Source organism: Mizuhopecten yessoensis, unplaced genomic scaffold (genome assembly GCF_002113885.1).
Source record: "Mizuhopecten yessoensis strain PY_sf001 unplaced genomic scaffold, ASM211388v2 scaffold8841, whole genome shotgun sequence".
In the NCBI taxonomy this organism is placed as follows: Eukaryota; Metazoa; Mollusca; class Bivalvia; order Pectinida; family Pectinidae; genus Mizuhopecten; species Mizuhopecten yessoensis.
In genome coordinates, this window is record NW_018407749.1 from 1,380,861 (window position 1) to 1,404,550 (window position 23,690).

General features: G+C 35.6%; 2 protein-coding genes across 3 annotated transcripts in view; one reads left to right on the forward strand and one right to left on the reverse strand.

Moving 5' to 3' along the window:
• LOC110456749 (chondroitin sulfate N-acetylgalactosaminyltransferase 2-like) overlaps positions 1–5,660 on the reverse strand; it is a 60,725-nt gene extending 55,065 nt beyond the window's left edge. For both annotated transcript variants that reach the window (XM_021507681.1, XM_021507680.1), the window contains exon 1: positions 5,580–5,660. The gene's annotated coding sequence lies outside the window, so the exon portion shown is untranslated. The remainder of the gene's footprint in view (positions 1–5,579) is intronic.
• A 42-nt stretch (positions 5,661–5,702) lies between these two features.
• Positions 5,703–23,690, forward strand: part of LOC110456751 (nuclear factor NF-kappa-B p105 subunit-like) — a 21,940-nt gene continuing 3,952 nt past the window's right edge. Inside the window, exons 1-17 of the mRNA XM_021507693.1 lie at positions 5,703–5,848; positions 7,741–7,913; positions 8,390–8,529; positions 9,576–9,724; positions 10,597–10,730; positions 11,512–11,670; positions 12,804–12,908; positions 13,699–13,793; positions 14,759–14,897; positions 16,208–16,330; positions 17,148–17,201; positions 17,853–18,674; positions 19,163–19,304; positions 20,652–20,769; positions 21,096–21,318; positions 21,962–22,131; positions 22,769–23,020. Coding sequence (XP_021363368.1) covers positions 7,760–7,913; positions 8,390–8,529; positions 9,576–9,724; positions 10,597–10,730; positions 11,512–11,670; positions 12,804–12,908; positions 13,699–13,793; positions 14,759–14,897; positions 16,208–16,330; positions 17,148–17,201; positions 17,853–18,674; positions 19,163–19,304; positions 20,652–20,769; positions 21,096–21,318; positions 21,962–22,131; positions 22,769–23,020 — 2,979 coding nt within the window. The 5' untranslated portion in view covers positions 5,703–5,848; positions 7,741–7,759. The remainder of the gene's footprint in view (positions 5,849–7,740; positions 7,914–8,389; positions 8,530–9,575; positions 9,725–10,596; positions 10,731–11,511; positions 11,671–12,803; positions 12,909–13,698; positions 13,794–14,758; positions 14,898–16,207; positions 16,331–17,147; positions 17,202–17,852; positions 18,675–19,162; positions 19,305–20,651; positions 20,770–21,095; positions 21,319–21,961; positions 22,132–22,768; positions 23,021–23,690) is intronic.

Genomic DNA, 23,690 nt, shown 5'->3' on the forward strand with positions numbered 1-23,690 from the left:
GTTTGTCTGGAGATCAGACTGTCTACTAAATCATCATACATGTCATATCTCTCATTTGTGAGTTATTTTGAGGTGATTTGTATTCAATGCCACTCGTTCAAAATAATGCTGAGCTATGCTTTTATCATAGTCTTAGATATTGGACTAATCTAATTCCATGCTTCAGTATTTTTTAGTAATAATTTACTGCATGCCAATTTAACATGATGGCAGTGAAAAGATATAATTTTATAAATAAACAAGAGGCCCATGGGCCTTAACGGTCACGTACCTGATATATTTATACAGAGATGATTTTGATTAAGTGTGAGACCCTAGGGTCATAAACCTTAAGACCCTTCCATCTATGAAGAGTGTTTGATTCTACCAATATCTGGGTCTTTGAGAAGAAGATTTTTGAAATTTCAGTCAATTCAACCCTTTTTGGCCCCACCCATCAGCCCTGGGGGGTCAGTCAGGGCTGATATGTGCATACTATCAAACTGCTACCTAATACTGGTAATGCTAACCTAAATTGAATTACTTCCAATGGAAATTAAACCAATGTTGGTCCAAAATGTGATTTCCCTATATAAACTATAGTAAAGTTTACCCCCTCCCCAGGGGGAAACGTGATACCCCAGGGTCATGAAATTCACAATTTTGGTAAAGCATCTTTATACCCTTCCATCTATGAAGAGTATTTGATTCTACCATATCTGGGTCTTGAGAAGAAGATTTTTGAAATTTCAGTCAATTCAACCCTTTTTGGCCCCACCCATCAGCCCCTGGGGGTCAGTCAGGGCTCATAGGTGCATACTATCAAACTGCTACCTAATACTGATAATGCTAACCCAAATTGAATTACTTCCAATGGAAATTAAACAAATGTTGGTCCAAAATGTGATTTCCCTATATAAACTATAGTAAAGTTTACCCCCTCCCCAGGGGGAAACGTGAGACCCTAGGGTCAAGAAATTCATAATTTTGGTAAAGCACCTTTATACCCTTCCATCTATGGAGAGTATTTGATTCTAACCATATCTGGGTCTTGAGAAGAAGTTTTTTGAAAATTTAGTCAATTTGACCCTTTTGGCCCCGCCCCTCAGGCCCCTGGGGGCGGGTCTCACTAATTTGCGCCATAGGAGATTTAGCGCCATAGGTACGCCATAGGAGGTTTTGCACGCCATAGCAAAATATAAGTGGTATATGCACAAAATATTTCGATTTTTCCATTGGTATACTCATTTTAAAAAAATGTGTAATTTGTTAGAAAACCGATCTTGATTACGAAGCACTTTTACACTAATTTGCGCCATACGTGTTTTTTCACGCCATAGCAAAATATAAGAATTATTTTCAGCAAATGACTGTTTTTTTTACTTTGGTATATGCATTAAACAGGTTGTGGTAATGTTTCATTCTTAAATTTTTTTTATTTTGTTAGGAAATCGACAAAATAATTCTTCGCAATTCAGAAGTCAATTTCAAGGGAAGTAACTCGTACATTTGCAAAATACGCCATAGCAATGAATAAGACATGACTAGTACTTGACTGGAATAAAAGAATTTATTTATGAATGTAAACCTGGAATAAATTACAATATTTTATTAGACATAAACAAATTTTAAATTAATTTTAGAATCTATTTACAACAGTTTATGTATTACATCTACTTAAATATCAATCACAGAAACATTAAAGAGAATAAAACATTTTTAAATATTATAAATATATATTAATTTTATTTAATGAACAGATTAATTAATAACATATGTACAACACAATTAAAATCTTTATTGAATTCACCAATTATACATCTAAATCTACACAGAACATTGGAATACAGAACACATTATTGCACACAATGTTATACATTGTCCACATCCACAGTCTATCTTATAGTCACACACTTGAAGTACACAGGTTTGATAACATTGTCTATATAACAACTGGCTGCAATGTTCCCATCGTCAAGGCGGTAGTTTCATCCCAGCTCGTAGATACTTCGGTACATCTAGGGTAATAATGACATCAGATCATCCCTTCTTCAGGCAAGTCTTGTTCTTTGCAAAGTGTATATATTGGAGGTTCATCTTCTTTTTTATAGATAGGTTTTCATCTGCAGCCCGCCTTGTGCGTAAATGCTCGGATGTTTTGTAAACATTTAACTTAATGCCTGTTTTATTTAACAATCTTCAACTATGGCCAAGTTTGCAGTCTTTGGGAGCAGCTATGTTACTCGTCTCGAGAGATACTGTCATGGTGACCTTAAGGTAAGAAACTTTTATTGTAATATAGGCCAGATATTGCAAATGAATTCCATTACCAGATCATGAATAAGTAAATGGTGATAATGGTAAATACCAAATAAATACTTGAAAGAAATTTAAATTAAACTAAAACAGATGTTAATAATTTATATAAATTTAAATTAAACTTAAACAGATGTTAATAATTAATATAAATTTAAATTACCATGGTAAACTAAAGCAGATGTTAATAATTAATATAATTTTAAATTGCAGGTTCCTGGCACTGTCCGATTCTTCGGCAAGGGTGGCATGCTCGCTGGTTCGATCCCGAAACATCTACTGGTGGACCTGATTGTCTACAACCCAGATATTGTAGTCTCATCCAACTAGGAGGAAACGACATTGCAGCAACATCATCCCCTAATGAAATCTTCCAGACACTACTCAAACTACAAACGGACCTACAGACTGCTGGAATCAAGGAGGTGTACTTTACCGAGATAGTACCATGTCCCCAGGCCTGACAGCGACATCTTTTGATAAACAATGCAACAAGATCAACCGACTCATTAAGACCAGACTCAACTACATCAAGCTGCGAGTGAAATTTCAACAAGACTATGACCGTGACCTAGTTCATTTCAACAACTCAGGACTCCGTCCCCAGTTCCTTTCTCTTAGACGACCATTTTTCAGGTGTTGACAATTTGTAGGATGTATGTTTTATTAATTTTGTTTTCATGTATTACAGTGTGAAATAGTGTGTTGTTGAATTTAATAAAGATTTGAATGCATATATGCTTTCATTTTTCATCTTAATAGATGATCCATGTGCTTAATCAATGTACCTAAATATTGAAGATTTGTTTCTATTTTACAAAATTTTATTGATTGTATGTAAAAGTATTAAAAAAAGAACTGAGATGAAATATTTAAGAGTAATTAATATTTCCATTAAAGATCTATATTACTTATTTTTAATGTAAGAGTATGTAATAAAGTGTTGTAAATAATTTCTAAAATGTGTGAGATTTACATAAAATATGTTCATGTCCAATCATTTTGAATTTTAATAAATTTCTGTTTCAGAGCTGTGTGTAAATTATTCTATGCTTGTACTCATAAATAAATTGTGTTGTACATGTGTAATTAATTAATATTTTCATTGTCTTTAATGTTTTTGAAATGTATTCCATGTTTGCTTTCATAAATAATTTTTTTTTTTCCAGTCAAGTACTAGTCATGTCTTATTCATTGCTATGGCGTATTTTGAAAATGTACGAGATACTTCCCTTGAAATTGACTTCTGAATCGCGAAGAATTATTTTGTCGATTTCCTAACAAAACTAGAACACTGACAGGTCAGTAAGGGCCCCGTCTTGTGGCAATATATCCTCCATAATCTTAAAGAAGCAATCTGTCCATATAGCTAAGCTTGACGTTTGACATTTGGACTTCAAAAAGAATCACAAGGAACCAAAATATACATTTTACATGTACTATGATGTGAGTCTTGTTTCCTTCCACCTCCATATTTGCTGGGCTAACAGAAATGTAAATACCGGTGCAATACTCATTTGTTAGCTTTGATTTGTTTTATTTCACCTTATATACCTCCTGCATCAAGAGCCAGGGTCAAAGTCAGAGATCCACTTTGTCTTTCACCTTTGGACCCAAATGACCTTGACCATTAACCCAGTGACCCTGATCTTTGGTCAGTTGACTTATTCATTAATTCCGAGCAACTTTGCTTCTTAATATAATAACAAAATGTTCTTCAGTGAAAAATACAAAACTTGACCTTGACCCTTTGTACCCCGTAATCTGGACCTAACGTCAGTTGACTCTGTGTTAAGTTCTGAACAACATTGCTTCATAATGTCATAATAAAATGTTCATCAGGGAAAAGGTAAAAAAATTAACCTTCACCTTTGACCCAGTGACCTTGACCTTTGGTCAATTGACTCCTTGTTTAATTCTGAGCAACATTGCATCAAAGTGTCATAGCGAAATGTTCACCAGTGAAAAGATACAAAATGTAACCATGAACTTTGACCCAATAACCTTGACCTTTGGTCAGTTGACTCCTTGTTTGATTCTGATCAACTTTGCTTCATCATGTCATAACAAAATGTTTATCAGTGAAAAGATGCAAAATTTGACCTTGACCTTTGAATCTAATGACCGTGACCTTTGACCTCGACTTTTTACCTCAGTGTGTCTCTTTGTTTAATTCCGAACAACTTTGCTTCATAATGTCATAGCGAAATGTTCACCAGTGAAAAGCTACATCATTTGACCTTGACCCCTGAACCGATGACCTTGACCTTTGGTCAGTTGACTCCTTGTTTGATTCTGATCAACTTTGCTTCATCATGTCATAACAAAATGTTTATCAGTGAAAAGATGCAAAATTTGACCGTGACCTTTGACCTTGACTTTTTACCTCAATGTGTATTTTTGTGAACTGAACATTTTGACCAAGTTTCATGTAGGACATCAGTTATAATAATTACCAAAGTTATCAGCCAGGAACAAAATTTGTGGACGGACAGACAGACAGAGTGATCCGTATCTCCGATACGAAGCCCTAATAAACATTTGTTTAAGAATAAACCTGTTTAATGCATATACCAAAGGAAAAAAACAGTTTTTAGCTGAAAATAATTCTTATTTTGCTATGGCGTGAAAAAACACGTATGGCGCAAATTAGTGTAAAAGTGCTTCGTAATCAAGATCGATTTTCTAACAAAGTACACATTTTTTTTCAATGATACTTTACCAAACAAGTTAAATGAATATACCAATCGAAAAATCGAAATATTTCGTGGATATAACACTTACATTATGGCGCTAAATCTCCTATGGCGCAAATTAGTGTGACCGCTGGGGGTTTTGGACTAAACCGGTCACTATTTTTGTTTCCTTGAAATTGGTTCAGGAGTTTTGGAGAAGAAGTCGAAAATGTAAAAAATGGACGCACGACGGACGACGCCGGAAAAAAAGGCGATCGCAATAGGTCACTTGAGACTTTGTCTCAGGTGACCTAAAAAATTAACTCCAATCTGCTCTATTAGTCTATACTACTTATGATTACTTTTACAAGGTACGAGTAGGCCTAGATTCAACAAGTTAAAATTATTTAAGTCAATTGAAAGTTATGAAAATTAGGCTTATAACTGACAAAAATCTTACTTAAGTTAGCCTAGGTAGGAAAAAAACTGTTTTAGTCGTTTCTCTTGACGGAGTTATTTCCCCTAGTTAAGCCTTCAATGTGTTGATTGTGACATTGACAACTAACAGTAGTTTGTAATATTTTAGCTGAATGATATCAATGAACCTACAGTAACAGATACTTCTTCAGTTGAATTACCGGTGACAGTTACCATATTGTCCGCATGCAGTCTGCCCGGATTCAGATAGAGGCGGTGAGGGGAAAATATCAGTCACGTGATTTGATTAACCAATGAGACTTGTTCTGGGGAATCCCCACGTTGGATTTTCCATCTTGCTTGTTGACGACCGACTGATGAGCCGATCTGACTGGTTTATTTAGTTTTCTGGATGTTTTGACAAGTTTCCGGGAATGTACCAGTATCTAAAGTATCAACAGGTATGATAATGAAATGACGAAATGATGAATGTCCTATAAGAACGCCATATCGTGTCACAGGAAATATCTCCAGGAATTTCCATAAATTCTAAAATGGATGGTGGGCGTCCAAAAATAGATCCTGGTCATGTTGTAATGAATTTGTTGATAACGAAATAGTTTCAACATATGCTCAATAATTTGGGTTAAATTACAAACATTGAAGTGATTTTTTGTTCTGTGTTGTTTCATGATGCTATATATAACGATAATCAACAAAACAGTGACAAAGTTCCTTCCCCTTATATCTGTATATTAAGCACTAAAAACACATTGTGAAATACGACATTTCGCCGACTGCAACCGTAGTCAATGTCACATGTAGGCTATATAAATACATACCATATTTCGGCTGTTTACAAATATTGTCATATTGGCACTGTCTGATATTATACTAGGGCTATTGGGTCAACGTTCACATCCAAAAAACAGTTCAAATGAGAGGCAATAACAAGGGGGAAATAATGTTCCTTTTTGTGTAGGAGTGGATCATGTAACTATGCAATACGTCACCTATTTGTAATTGTTTAATTGAGCTGAGGGCAGAGAAAAGTCATATTAAAAAAATGCTGACAGTTTTAGTACAATTGCGTTAAACCTATAGCCTAAAATAGACCAGTTATATTACATTAATGGTAAGGAAGTAGTGCAAAGAATACTTTGGTTGACTGCAGGATCAACCTAACAACCACCGGTCAGATGCCCTTAAACCTTTAGGTAAGCTAAATGGGAATTTTGTCTAGCTCAAACTAGTAAGGCAACTTTGACACTTTGTATGCACATCATGGACAGCATTAGCCCCTTTTCCCCAGTAGACTTACCACAACCCAGGTTCATAAACTACCCATAGAGGGATATCCATTTCATTGGACAGGGAGGATGGATGACAGCAGTCTGTACTAGGAAGGAAGTACTGAATTGAAAAGAATATGTGCTTTTACTGGAAATAAAACCATTGACCTGGCTCTGTAAATGGAGACCGTACCGCTGAACTAAAGTGGAGTTCCAATTGTCCTGGTAACAATAACTACTTCATATTGACTAGGCAAGGGTGAATTTTGTTCCTTTACCTTATTTGGTAAAACATCAGACTAGTAAAACACAGGTCCATGTTTTGATCCCTAGTAGAGCATTAAAAATATGGTCTTTTGTTACATTAACTTAGTTCCCATGTAGGGAACCGAGAGATATTGACATAAATACTCATTTTTGCTTTCATGAGCTTTGCTATATTTATCCCTGGAAACTTGGAACATACATTTTCCTAGATGGGGAACATGTCTCCCTGGTGAAATACTAGCTGCTTCCTACCAACTCAGCAATATGGAGAATTTCTCGTTAATAGCTCAATTGGAAGTGTGTCAGACTATATATAGCTATATATCTAGACGTCCCAGGTTTGATCTCTAGCACGCATGGCATCAACAAAATAATGACCTATGTTACACTAGTGAGGCAACCTTGATACTGACTATGTATACAATATACACATTCTTTAAAATTATACCACAGGCTGTTCAAGTGAACCTGGGTGGGTAATTAATGCTTACACCTAAACAACAACATTTATATTCTTTATTTTTTTTTGATTTTGTAATGAATGAGGTCAGGTGTGCAAAACTTTGTCATTGGCCTTAAGCTTAGTCCAGCTATATGAGCTACAGTGTATACTACCAGGTGAACTGAAAGTGTTGAAGCTTAAGTCCATAATGTTGTATTAGATATGCTTCACCACTGTGACAGTATTTCGTTAATGTATATAGCCCTCCACGCTTTCTTTCCCTCCCACAATACCTCTGTCATTTTATGTTGAGGATATATAATTTAATGCACTGTATCTGTTGTGTTTGTAGTGAGTGCAGTGACACCAGCATGAGTGACCGAGATGGAGACACGTCTGACTCGGTCGAGTATGAATTTGCCATTGAAAATGATCCACACACAGTGTACCAAGTTAAAAAGAACAAAAAGATGACCAATGGCGAAACTTCTCTGAACAGCATTACACAGATGGTGCTTGATGATGGTCAGTTTTAACATACATCTCTTATAATGTTTCAGGAACTTTGCTGTTGTTCACAGGTGCTTGAATCAATTGACCCTAATCCCTCATTAAAGAAATATTTTGACTTGAGCAAGGCTGGTTTTTCACCTTGGTGGGGAAAAAATTGTCTCCAAATTTCAGATAGATAACATTGTGCTCAATTAACAATTATTATCTCGATCAAGTTCAAGATATTAAAGAGGGAAGGGGCAACCAATTCAAACTTAAACACATGCAGGACCTTTTAGTTGGTAAATGATACTTCATTAGAACTAAAGGATTTTACATGTTATAAATGCATCAGCAAAGCATTGAAATAGTTTAATAACAACTTCTTGTCTCATAATATGTATGTAAATCAAAATGCTTGTAAGTTCATAGGTCGGTTGTGATTGTCAGTCTTAAGTCATAGTGGTATATTTCAATCATACAATATTTTGTGGATTATTATTTTACAGACTCTGAGCCGCATATTGAGATTGTAGAGCAACCGCAACCTCGTGGATTTCGATTTCGTTATGAATGTGAGGGTCCATCTCACGGGGGTTTGCAAGGAGAGAAAAGTGAAAAGTACCGCAAGACTTACCCTGCTATTAAGGTCAGTGTTGGTAGAAGACTCCCATATATATAGAGACTATACAAATAATTACAGTTTGTAGTGTATGGGTTATATACAATAAATTACATTTTGTAGTTTATCGGACGTCATATACAATAATTTACATTTTGTAGTGTATGGGTTATATACAATAAATTACATTTTGTAGTGTATAGGTTATATACAATAAGTTACATTTTGTAGTGTTTGGGACGTCATATACAATAAATTACATTTAATTTTGTAGTGTATGGGACGTCGATCATATACAATAAATTACATTTTGTAGTGTATAGCTATAGGTTATATACAATTAGTTAAGGTTTGTAATGTATGGGTTATATATAATTTACATTACAAAATCCAAGAACAGCTACACCTGGTGGTTTTACCTGATCATGGTCGCATGACCTCCAATGAAAATTTGATGTTGTGGTTTACCAGATTGAATGTTGAGAGAGATGAAGTATCAGAAAGTGTGTTTTCATTTAGATCCTTGTTATAGAAGGTTCATTCTGTTGTATAAGTAAATATTGTGAAATTACTGTAAGACCCTCTTCCAGCTTCTCTTGGTGGCCTTATATACATGTATACCTGACCTTGGGTGTATGGCCAGCAGTCACAGGTCTGGTCAATCCTGGCAAATTTCTTACCAAATATTTTTTTGGCATTCTCTAAAATACACGAATTGGCTTGGAAGTAGGTCTACTGAACTCATAACAAACACTGGACTCAGTAGTTTAAGTTACATTTAAACTAAGTAGAAAATATCATTTACAAGTTATTGACCAGATTACTTAATGGTTTAAGTTTAAAATACTGTACTGTCACTGTTTGATATTTTTGTTGCCTATACTATATATTTGTATTTTTGTTAACTTTTTAATTTTATTAGCACTTAATATTTAAGTTGATAGAGAGCAACTATTTTCTTAAGATTACTAAAGAATAGATATTCACAATTATCCCCAAACAATTTACAATCCTTGCCTATATATATCTATATCAGTGGATCAGATTTAGTAATTATGAAATAATTGTTACAGATCAAGAACTACAATGGGCCTGCCCGTGTTGTGGTAACCTTGGTAACAGATGAGGTCATCCCTCGCCCTCATGCTCATAAACTGGTGGGCAGAAACTGCAACGGGGGAACTTGTATAGTGGAATTAAAGGGCGGACAAAACTCTCTCACGTAAGTTACACTGTATATCTCAAGGTATAAAAACAAGCTGACTGTGTCATTATTTATAACTGATGAAACATGTGAACAACAACCCAAAATTGAATCATTGTTAAACTGTAACTTTGATCTGATCCATAGGGGCGAGACAAAAATATAGTAAATAATAATATATGTGAACACTCTTACTTGTGTGATTCATATATTAACTACATACATGTACATGTGTCTAGCCTCGGAGACATTAAATCTGTAAACTGATGAAAACGTTTGGATTTTGTAAGGTTATTTTGAAATCAAAATCTTTTGAACTCTATAATGTGATTCTTTTATACCTATTAGTCTAGCTTCAACTCTCTGAAAATGGCAATACAAATTGAAATTCATCACAGAAATTACATTTGGATATACCACACTGTTCATGTCAGATATTCTCATTACTTAATGCTTCATCTTGTATGTTCATGTTGCTGGTTTACTTCTACTACGAAAAGCATTCTTTGTAAACGAGATATTCAAGTTAAAAGTCATAAATAAAAGGATATGGCTTATAGGTAGAGATACAATTATATGTCCGAGTGGTTAAGGCGTCTGACATTCTGCTACCACTAGCCCTCCACCACGGCACTGGGTCGCAAGATCGAGGTCTGGGTGGTAAAGTCGCCAGGTCTGGCCGTAGGTCGGTGGTTTTTCTCCGGAAACTCTGGCTTTCGGATAAATTCCTCCGCCACCAAAACCTGGCACTTCCTTAAATGACCATAGCTGTAAATAGGACGTAAAACACAAACAAACCAAAATGTCCGCAATAAGTCGAATGTTCAAGACATCAAGGTTCGTTTAAATATTTATAAGTTAATTGTAGCATACGATTTGTTTCGATGAAGGTTTCCTAACCTGTGTGTCCAGCATGTGACGCGGAGGAAGGCATCAGAGGTGATAGAACAGAGGATCTTGGAGTCCATTAAACTTGACAAACTTGTCAAACTCGGCGACCTCAATGCCCAGGCAGACCTGACAAGTAAGCCTTTCTTTTTAGAAATTAAGTCAAAAGAAAAGAGGACTTCGCACTAAACCAGATGAAAAAATCAAACATAGAGACTCCGACATTTGACAGTATGGTTTCCAGTAGCTTACTCCTCATTAACTCAAGCATTTTTCTCAGAGATTTAAGACAATTTTATTGCTTATAAATAAAGAACATACACATATTTTGTTTACCGGTATGCTATATTAGACATTTATACGATATGTTGAATTGCCCTAGTACTTGATGTAGACAATGCTAAATTGGTTATAACTCATTGGTGTTATGTTATGTATCTTGATAGTAATATATAATACACATGTATATATAAATAAGATCATGTCTTTGACATGCTGTATGTATATACTGTGCATGTATAGTTGTTAATTTCACAGGGCTAATATTTACTGGTTGCCTGATCAGAACTAGTTTGCAGGGATTAAATTTCATGCAACATTGTCAGATAAAAATAAATCAGGCTCATTTGAGTACCCTTGTGTTTGGTTGATGAGATTTATTTTTTAAAAGTATTGTAAAATGTTGTATTGAATTGTTGTTTTATCGTCTTTTTTTGACAGTAAATGGGTGAACTTTTTTTTTCTTTATCAATATCTATTTAATCATATTTATACCCATATTATTGTACATGGTATTAATATTAGCTTTGTATTTAATTTCGCACTATTTTTGTGAATATAGCAAAATTAAATTCTCTGTGAATATTACCGACAATAGTGTTTCATTTTAATTAATTTATGATTGTTACTAAATCTAGTGGAAGACATCAAACAAGCTAAGACACAGTCGGAGAAGCTAGCCAAGGAAATGCAGCTGAATGTGGTGAAGTTATGTTTCCAGGCCTACCTCCGAGATGAGACTGGCTTGTTTAATCGTCTGCTACCCTCCGTTCTCTCCAACCCAATATATGATAGCAGTAAGTATTCCTAAGTTTTTTTAATTCTTTGGATCAAGATATAGTTTCATGTTTCAAAAACATTGCCCAGGTGCATTTCAAAGCTCGAATTTTTGTATTGAAAGATTAAAATGTAGAATTTTGCATGTCATGTCTGTGTTCAGCAATCTGCTTCACAGAAATGCACGAACAGTGAATAATTCAGTGAATTAAATTTCATCTTTTCATGTAACTTTCAAAGCACCATTTGTATGCATATATGTCTTTAGTAACTAAATAAATATTTTCTTTCTTAATTTTGAATTTTCCTCCTTAGGTAATGATGAATGCAGTCTAGGAAATATTAATTTGAATAACTCTGATTCATTTTGATAATCATCTACTTACAGCTAAAAGATAACTTATCAAGAGAATCTCTCTTCAGTTGTTGTCAAATATCGCCCTGGTTTGTTAGGCATAGTGATCATGTTTCATGGGAAGTCAGAAGTCAAGTGACAAACTAGGAAGACTTTCCCACGAACTGGGAACAGGGCTACATAATAGGCACTGAAATGATTACATTGTGTGTGTGCAACAAGTTGTAGTAGAAAGATCAATGAAAAGGACTCGTACACAAAGAACTGGGTAGATAAATGATACAGGAAGAATATCATAAACATGCACTAACCACCATGTATTTATCTGTCAACAGCTGTTATTTTCTGATTCATTCCTTTGATCGTACATGTACCTCTGGTAGTAATCAGTGTGAACCTTTTGATCTTTGTGAAACAAATTGCCAAGTACTGCTTTCATACTTTTATAGCAAATAAGGAAATAGAATCATCAGAAACAATGCTAAGGCAAAACAAAAATGTGTTTCTGGTTTCCCTACCAACCCTAGATTTTTGTGCCTACCTTGAAGTTTTTATTGGCATTTAGTGATAAGCATTGTTAAAGTCAGAACTCCTGCTCTATATCAGCATAGAAAAAATATTTTCAAAACAAATTTGTCTACCTAATGACCCTAATTATTTTCCAGTAGAAACAGGAAACGCACATATTTTTGGGCCTAAACTTTTGTGAAAATACTATCCACTTGTATTTAAACTACAAGTAATATGTTTTATCATTATTTTCCTTAATTTGATATTCTTATTTTTTCTGTTTTTCAGAGTCACCAGGCGCCAACGCCCTCAAAATCTGTCGCATGGACAAATATGGAGGCTGTTGTACTGGCAATGAGGAAGTGTTCTTGTTGTGTGAGAAAGTGCAGAAAGGTAACTTGATACTCTGTTGGATCTGAGATACAAAGATGTGAAGTGTGTTAGTATGTAAACTATTGTTGTACATTATGTATATGCATTGTTTGTTTCTTTAGGGTTTTGTGTCCTCGCAACAGCTAAGAGTATAAGAAGTTGTCAAGTACATGTAAGCTTGTGTATATCTTGACAAAGATATTAAAAGGACCGCATTTCTTGTCAATATATAGTAACAGCTTTAAAGGCCATATGAAGATGGCTTGTACATTAAAGCGCTTGCTTTTTTTACCTCGATAACAATATTTTCCTTCTTTAATTATCTAATAAATAGATCTAGAGCATTCATGTTTTACACACTGTTACTGTTATCTGTGATCGTATGTACGTAGTTCATTTCCTCCAGTATTAATTTTACCTCATTCACCCCTGAAGACACATTTGAACTCTTCCAATTCAAAGGTTGGAATAGTTCATTAAGAAATTTCAGGGATGAATGGGTTAATAGTGACATTTTGCTGACAACAAGAAATCAATAAAAGTTCTTATAGCTTTTAATGTTTGTAGCAACTTAGCAGCAACTTAGCAAAAATAAAAGGTTATAAAAATAGTACATTGTTATTTTTATGATTGTATTGTATTGATATATTATATGCTAAGGTAAATATAATTTATTCCTGACAAAGTAGATCTGTGTGTCCCAGGCTTGCAACTCAGTGTTGCCACTTGGCACATTTTCTTCATGCTTTAAAACTACAAGCTAGATATCTCAGTTTGAATGGTATATGATCAGTGCCTTATGTACCTGCAGATGACATCTCAGTGAGATTCGTGGAGCAAGATGAGGAAGGAAATGTGACGTGGGAAGCGTATGGTACCTTTGGACCTTTTGATGTTCACAGACAGGTCAGTAATAAAGCAGAATATTCATGTTTTTGTCAAAAATTGTATTCTCTCTGTTCTTATCTAAGTTCTTATCCTTGTTTCAGTGTTTCTCAAAGGTTTAATACTTGTTCCTGTTTTTGCCACTGTTTTTATTTTGGAATAAAAATATCTGGTAGATATTTCTTAAAATTGTGCAGTGGTGTTACTTTAATGAGGAAATATCAATCAATACTGTTTATTATTTTCATTGATCAATTTTCTTGCTTAGCTTTGAATGTTTGATTTTAAAATATGCAAAGTGAATGTTTGAGGAAGTTTTCATCTTTTCATTCATGATAAATATACTTTGTGTTGAATAGAAACAAAGTTGCAATCTAAAAATTAGATTTGTTCAGAATGTAATAAGATAGTGTTTGAGAACAGCCAGGGGTATATTTATGTATTTAAAGTTGTAGCCTGCAGGCAGATTTTGAACAATTTTACCAACCCGACCTACACGTATACTTTTCATAGGAAATATTGAAACTTTTCACTAGCTCCAATATAAATTCTACAAGCCAGGCTAGAGCCCACCACGGTAGAACACCTTCTCAGATGAAGAAGGGTAATAACATTATTTTATTTATTTTTTATGTTGCAAAGAATAAAAAAAATTGTCCTGAGGCAGCCTTGATGTTGAGAGCATTCACTTTGTTTGAGCCCCTGTGGTCTAGTAGGCACAGAGTTGGGGGAAACTTGTGTCATCATGTTTTGAGCCCCAACTTGTGTTCTTACTAAACAGGTCTTATGATATTTGTATAGCTATCAATGACCTCTGATCAGATGTTGGTCAAAATATTGATTCTCCAAGTTGGGTTTTTGAATGTGAAATTAACTGAAGAGCAGTTGGAGAGAGACCTTCTACTTTAATCACTGTTCTATAGAAAAGAACAGAAATTAATTATTATTATGAGTAATTTTTATTCTTTTATTTCCTTACAAATCAGTATGCTATTGTCTTCAAAACTCCACCATACAAAGACCCAACAATAGACAGAGCAGTGAATGTGCTGATTATGTTACAACGCAAGTCGGATTCGGAGAGCAGTGACCCCAAGTCTTTCACCTACTACCCTCAGAACATCGGTAAGTTGTATCATTGTCCCTATAGCCGATACTTTGCTCCAAAAACGTATAGTTACCGGTACTGTTAAAGATCCTGTTTTTGTCAGGATCTACGATCTGTTTTTCTTGTTATTCTTCAGAAGCATTCCAGTGTCAAAATTCTTTCTTTGTACACTTGCATTGTTTTTAATTGTGTACACGTGCATTAACTATGCTACCAATGCAGTTAATTGTTACGACGTAAGGCATGTTGCATTGCTGAAGATGTTTCATTGAAATCTGTAAACATAAATATAACTAGACCCATATAAGAATACTAATTCAGTATCTTACATATTACTTTCAAAACCCTTACCCCATGGTCAGCTTCACACTATAGGGTCGCAATAGGCACCTCTGCTCAGTATATTGTCAAAATAATTAGACAAGTTAGGGTATCATTCTGCCTTTTACCTGTCTGGAAAAAATATCTGGATTTCCCTTGGTCCTTTGGTCATTTGTTTGGACACAAAACACCTAGGAGGAGGATGTAGATAAATCGTGCAATGTCTACAGCATCTACAGTGTATTATAAGATGGTCTAAGGGAAGCAACTCACAAATTTATGTTTCTTGTTGCTATTTTAAAAATGGCTGTCAATATTTTGCCTTTTACACTGACTCAAAAATTAAAAAAATATTAAAGGTTAAAAAAGGAATGTTTTTATCTTCAGTGGAAGGCAGATGTTATAGATTTACATCACTTGCCTGAGTTATTGATTTCCCAAGCCTGACCAGCATGATAGATAAGGTCAAGGTTTTAATATGATATTTTAATTACATGGCATGTTTACTCATTCACCCCTAGATATTTAAACTGGACCTGCCCAGACTTTGATTTGGTAAGGTTCAAATGTGACTTTAGGGGTGAGTGGGTTAAATGACTTGAATGTGTGAGCACTATTGTCAGGTGACTTTAGCTGTCACATAATAAACGTACATGTAAAATAAATAAAAGTCAAATGTAAAATACGGTCAGGTCAAATAACATTTAGCCACTCTGTATGTGTCTTGTCAATAACTTTACAGAATTAAATGTTCAGGAAATAAATTAGGTGTAAATAGCTCAAAAAATTTGATCAAAAAGGAATTTCGATGACACTTGGTATGCTTTCATCTTATCGTCAAAATGTGCATGTTAACTGACCTTGATCTTCAGTCCGAAGTTAAAGGTCAGTCTTGTATTTTATCTTTATATACTGTAGCTGTAGAAGTGACAAAACATCTGTAAAGATATCATATTTCTGTGATGTTTGTAATTCTGTTATTAATAAGTCTTTTTTCATTTCATAGATATGGATGACATTCGTAAGAAAAGAAAGAAGATTTTGCCCATATACCCTGGGGGTGGCAACTTTGGCTCCGGGGGTGGTGACAAACAGCGGGGAGGCAGTGGCAGTTTCTTTGTCAATGGAAGTAAGAGAATATCTTTTGTGTCCTTGCTCATTAATATTTATATAAATGGCGAACAGAGCTTGGTTTTACAACACACCAGTGTTTGATATAATTTGTTGAATACACTTACTGGAAAGCTTATGGTTTGATTTGAAAATGTATTTATTCAGGAACTGGAACCTGTTTTTAAAGTTGAAACTTTTTGTAAAATTGATCACAAATAGATTTTTTTTATCAGGGGCAGGCCCAAAGACTGACCTTTTTTTATGTTGAGATATTTTTTTATTTGGACATTAATGTTTATGTTACGAGTCTGCTACCAGATTCCTCAACTACATGAGTTTCCATTACATATGAGATTTATGAAACGAGTCTAAAAATTTTTTTCACTTTAGCTCGCCTCAAATTTTGTTATGAGTTTCATAAATTTCATATGAAATATAAACGAGTGTCAGATCCTTTTTATCACATAATCAGTATTTGTGGCATTTATTCGTGTAAAACCACAATTTTCATGCAGCCTTGAAATGTAAAAAGCTGTTNCGTGTAAAACCACAATTTTCATGCAACCTTGAAATGTAAAAAGCTGTTATTTTGACTCCATCTTCCAAGTCTGTGACGTCATGTACTTGTCCTAGGCGTGACGTCACAATTGAAACAATTGAAACTTACAACCAATCACAGGGCTGATAGGTCATATTACATTGGTTAATACGCAAAAAAATATGACATGGGTATATTCACTAGAAAGCACAGTACATAATGTGATGAATATAAATATTAGTGTGATGTACGTATATATACACATACCAAAGTGAGGCTGTGCTATCTGTTGTAGACTCTATGTCCGAAAGTCAAGGAAATATGCCCACAACTGTCAATCAGGATGAAGGTAGGTCCTGTTCAAGAAAGCCAGTTTTATTCAATTCAGTGTTCTTAATTCTGTTATGTTTTACTTAACCTGGCTCATTTGACGGAGTGAGATATTGCTGGAATGTGACATCTGGTATGCCATTAACATTTTCAATATTAAAAAAGCTTCTCCTCAAGAATGGCCGTACTAGTTTAGACTTAATATAAAAGGAATGATCAGAGGCAAACATGGCCTCTGTGCCTTTTATTTTTCAATTTCCCTAGCAAATTAATTGAATGTAATAAAACAATATGTTGGACTTATCTTTTCATATGAAACTAATAATATAATATTGCATTGATCATGAGAGGCCAACTATTTTCACAGGTGTTCAAACATCACACCAAACACTTCTTCAACCCTCCCTTATCCATCATTTATTTTTGGCAGGCACCAAAGTTGTGCTTATTTTTTTAGAATTTCCAAATAATTACTGATATAAAGAGAAGCAATAAAGCAGATATTGATGACTGAACACCCCCAACCTTTCCCTCAACATGCATCACTTCAATATGAAAACTTGTGAAAATAATTGATAATTTTTATTGACCTCAATATTCAATATTCTGTGTATTAGCTTATTTATTAGATTATATATATAGATTATATGAGAATGTTTTACTCCTGCAGAAGCTCCTGCCTCTTCCAGCAGGCCTATGGCTAAAGCAACGAGGCGTCATCCACCAACACAACACATTAACACTCATCAGGATTTGGAAACCGATACACCACCGGCCATCACACTGCCTTGTCCACCTCCAAGTCAGATTGTTGGCCCTTACTTCACCAATAGGCAGCTACCCCAACAACCCATACCACAAACAACGCCCCTCGGTATACCCCAAACCACAGTCTATACCACACCTGTCGACACACGCATGACCCCACCCCAAACCACAGTCTATACCACACCTGTCGACACACGCATGACCCCACCCCAAACCGTGTATATGCCCAATACACACAACACTACTGTTCCACAAACCTTCGCCCAAAACACATATATGGCTACCTCACTCAATAATCAGATGGGGATATCCCAGAGTCATCACATGTTGATACCTCATACCCCACAGCAGGTGGCACAACTACCGACCATGTACAGTACAAATACCCAGTACCAGGGCCAGATCTTAATGGCTCCGACCAACCCGTATATGAACCCTAACCTAATGACAAGAGGCTCAGAGAGAGACACTTCGCCTATTACAAGCATTCCATTTACTGTCAATGAAGACAAACACACACTAGATATATATTCAGATCTTATTCCACTGACTGTGAGCGGGGACGTTGGGACATGTCCTCCTCAGATTCCACTGACTGTCAGTGGACATGACATGGTTGATGGTATGATCAAGATGCAGAGTAAATCGGGAGCAGGTCAACCTGTACAGCGTGTACGCAAATCCCACAGCTATCCAGCAGGTCACCCTCCTGTTCATGTGTCTGGTAGGTTCCTGTCTGTGACTTCAGTTTTGTGCTGTGATTGTGTTTTGACAGAAATTATGTCTTTGTTCTGTGAAAAATTGGTGTAGCTGGTATAGTGTCCTTTGTTTCATTTGCCACCTCTTTTGCCGCCAGCATATTTCAATATCCTATTTTCCTCTTACATTTTTTCTTCAGAGTACTTGTGTGTTTGTCCTTTGGAATGATATCAAACCCTTTCATAATGTCAAACAACGTCATTATTGCAAGGTGTTCTTGTATTTACACATTAAGTCCCTAACGTGCAGGATTTGCATATCCTCGAAATTTGTCTTCAATGATACCTAGTGTATTAAAATATCCTCACTGAGAATTTAATAATAGAAACAAAGTCAATTTTGCTTTTAATCAAAATTACATAAATTCCTATTAGTAATAATATGAATTGTTATGTCCTACCCAAGTTTTGACCGGGAAAGCTAGTTATGTGAGGTTGGTTTTATGATTGACAGTTCAAACTGAGGCAGACCATGCTCTGAAGATGGCAGATAGAACGGCCAAGGCCATACAGCTATATGCAGCTACGGGAGACATTCGCCAGCTTCTCACCGTACAGAGGTACCTCACCTGTATCGCAGACGAGGACGGAGATATGTAAGTTTGATAAAACTACAGCTTCACAGAAAATTAACATTACATAGTTGTCCCCCACCTGGGCCAAATAGAATGATAACTCGAGTAATTTCCCTGGTTTTAGATTTGTGGTAATGAAACTAGATATATAAGTGTAGTGAATAAAGTAGAACTGAATTTTTAGTGCCACAAGATCGAATTTCACCTGAATGTTGTCCTGAAGGAGGCCACTACTTTGATGAAACTGATAAACACAAGTAATGAGCTGAAAAATATATCCCAAGCATATTGCGATGAATTATCATAGTTATTCCCTTTTAAATATTCAATCACCCTTTGTACTTGGTGGTATCCAGGCAAGAGATATTGGAACCAACTGATACAGTGGCATTGGTTCAACGACTTGACATTACTTTCCGAAAGAGTTTCCCTAAACATGTAAAATATTATAAGAATGGTGATGTGTACCTGGTCATTGAATGGATACTGTAAAAGCATATATTTTCGTTGGGGTTAAATTTCATTGTTTTTGTATGTGGAAAAATTCGTTGGGATTATATTTCGTGGAATCAATATTTTAATACCCTGTGTTTTTTTTATCAAAACAAAAAGTTGTCGAGTGGTATGCGGCAAAGGTGTCTTCGTAGATACGAGAAGGAGTAGAGATTGAGAAAGTGTCGGTTGATTTGAAAATCAGTGTTGTCAAACAAGCCCACGCTAAATAGCTTCTGTATAAGTAATGGATGAACTGCCTGTAACTATTTATATGTGCTGAAGTACCTGTGTAACAATAACTGTGTTACAAATATAACACTTGATTGACATGCTGGTGTTATAAGTGTTTACCTCTGTGCCTGTGATGATAATCACACTGTCACCTGGTAATCTTGACTTGTGTCTAAATTTAAATACACCATGGATTTGTAATGAAATTAATAGCTTATTAATATTTTTTGTTTAGTTAATATTTCGTGTGTTTAAAATTTCGTTGGGATTATATTTCGTGGTTTAAAAAAAACAAAAACAAAAACAAAAAGAATTAAATCCCCAACGAAATATTATGCTTTTACAGTATGACGTTTAAAAGGTACATAAAATATCTGTATTGATACATTCAGGTAATTCTAATGTATTAGATAATGTTTGAGTTTTTGATACATGTTTTTGGTAACGCAGGTGTCTAGGAGATCGAGCCTACTACGAAGTTTGCTTAACGTAGAATTGCATATTTGACACTAGCGACATCTATCTTTTTTAAAGGGAATGAATCTTGACACCTAAATCACTGGTATAATGTACATGTGTAAGGTATCATATATTCTTGAATAATGAATGTAATAATTTGATAATAAAATAACATTATTTCAGACCACTGCACACCTGTATCATTAATCACCAGCTTGAGGTGATCCACAACTTGCTGGATGTCATGGAAACCTTGCCTAACGCCCAGTCTAAGATAAATGTCCACAATAGGAGACTCCAGGTACAATACCTCTGTACACAGTTCTGTCCTGTTGCTTCACCATGGAAACTTTGTGGACAGTATTTAAATATTGACTTCTATACAATTGGATATCAAATATGAATGAATGTACTGTTTTCCAAACATTTCGTACTATTTGGTGTTTTACGTTGGATTGTAAAATCTAAGAGTTGAAATTAAAGAATGATATTTTTGAAATCATAATATTAAAATATTTTAGATTAAGTGTTTAACGATTCTAAAATCATTTATACAGTAAACAAGAATAATTTTAAATATTAATCCAAACACTGCATAAAATACAAAATTATAAAACACTTTTACAGACACCATTACATCTTGCTGTGATAACTGGCCAGGAGGGAGTGGTCGATGCCCTGCTAAAGGCCGGGGCAGAGCCTACAGTGCTGGATCGTCATGGTAACACTGCGGCTCATTTGGCTTCCCTTCACAAAAGAGACAAGTGTCTTGCAGCAATGCTGAAATACATCCGACCACGGGTCAGCAGGCAGCTACCCTTCCCGGAACTCGACATCAAGAACATCGATGGTACATATTTGATAAACAGCATGCCCAATTTCCAAATCAAATTTGAAGTATTCTTTAATTTGACATAATCCATACCTGTGTAAAATGGAAGCAGTAAGCATTGCAAAAATTGAGAATAAATTTGGCATATAATGCCAAAACATCTTAGAGAAGAATATTTATAATAAAATGTCAATAGTTGATTACTGATTTAATGAGCTTATCAGATCAGCTACTTAAGGTTGAGGACAATAGAAACACATGGTTAATGTATTTTCGTCTCTTGCCTCTTGACCTCCACAGGTACAGCATATAGTCTGTAGGTGTATAGGGCTAGGTGTGCTTTCACAAGTACGATTCCAGCTATAATGAAGATCTGAGTTTCTAGCAGTGGCATGAATGAGGATAGAAAGTGACAGGGTACTCCATGACATACATGCTGGACAGTGGTCAGCATGCTTTTTGCAGATGTGTAAGGTCATGTTACAGATACAGGACATTCATAACGTTTATGTACATAGGACAACACATATACATATAATGTCATCACAACATGTGTACAGTAGATATCAATATGACACAAAGGTTACGATGAAATTGTCTTGTATTTTGCTGAACGATAATGAGACAATTGTTACACATTCCTCTCTGATAATTTCCACAGGTTTGACTCCACTTCACATCTCTGCCCAAAACCAGGACTTGACGTCCATGAAGCTGTTGATGAAGGGCAAGGCTGACGTGAACATGGCCGACGGCAAAAGTGGTCGGTCGGCTATCCACTATGCAGCAGGCAATGACGACCTTTCCATTGCAGGCTGGCTACTTCTGGAGGTATGTGCACTGTTCATATAGAGGTAAAAGGAACTGCAAGTAAAATCAATCCTTGTTTGGTAATTTAATATCACCCAACCTAGTGTATAAAACCTATAGCTTGAGTTATCTCCCCTGACTGCAGTGTAACTTCAAAAAAGTCTAATTTATTGGAGGTGAATACCTGAGTTGACTACTTTTGCACAGTCTAAGGTCTTTTTCACATATCAGGTTCAACCATTTCTACTAGCTGACCCTGAAAAGGAAACAACAGGCTCAGATCTTAACCGAGGTTCACCCTAGAATTATCGAGGCGCCCAGAAATCCCTGACAAAAACTGAAATGCTGACTGTCCACAAAACAATATTGATTCACATGTGTCTTTCATGAAATGATATAATATTTAGTGCATGCATGAAAGAAAAACACATTATTCTTGATATATTAATATTTAATTGTCATAAAACTCTGAAACTTTGCTTTTCTAGCCCTGCCTTTAAATTTGGCACAGTTCAGGTTCAAGTTTTTGGGTAATATTTCTGCACCACTTGAACCATTTCAGGCCCAATATGGGAAAGCAACCTATTTACACAGTATGTTTGAGTTGTCTCCCGTTACTACAGTTTGACTACACAATTGCCCTTTGAACTCATTACAGGCCAAAGCAGCTGTCAATGCAACATGTTTTGATGGCAACACAGCACTTCATGTGGCTTGTGGCCGACAAAACATTGGTATGGTAGCGCTCCTCATGGCTGCCGGGGCTGATCCAAAGATTGAGAACATGGACTACGACGAAGAGGGCTCGGAGAATGAAAATGAGGATGAAAAGGACAAAGATGAGATGGTGACGAAGGACAAGTGTCCGCGAGGTCGTACAGCAGAGGATTTTGCAATGGACAATGACAAGGTATCTATCATCCTAATTGATTCTCTTTAAAATGCTGCATTTTCTGTTTGTCAAAGTTTATGTGATGATGATAGTAGAGCTGTTATACATATTTTGTTAAATTGTGTCCTGTAATGTCATTTATTGTTTGTCGGAAAACTTGTAGACTTATCGTATCACATATTAGCCCGAAACTAAGTGAGGATTTCATATATGTACATCTGATTAATTTGAAGCAAAGCTCATTCATACACATTTGTGTTAATCTGTTACAAATCATCAATATTTTGTTCACCCTGGTAACTTCCCTTGTGCTAAATATTCTAAATGTGTTGTACAGTCCCTCTCTGTCAATGTTTTGTCTTGATGTAGATCCTGAATTTGTTGTACGGTCCCCCTCTGTCAATTTTTTGTCCTGTTGTAGATCCTGAAGGTGTTGTGCGGTCCCCTCTGTCAATGTTTTGTCCTGTTGTAGATCCTGAAGGTGTTGTACGGTCCCCCTCTGTCAATGTTTTGTCCTGTTGTAGATCCTGAATTTGTTGTACGGTCCCCCTCTGTCAATGTGTTGTCCTGGTGTAGATCCTGAATGTGTTGTACGGTCCCCCTCTGTCAATGTTTTGTCCTGTTGTAGATCCTGAAGGTGTTGTACGGTCCCCCTCTGTCAATGTTTTGTCCTGTTGTAGATCCTGAA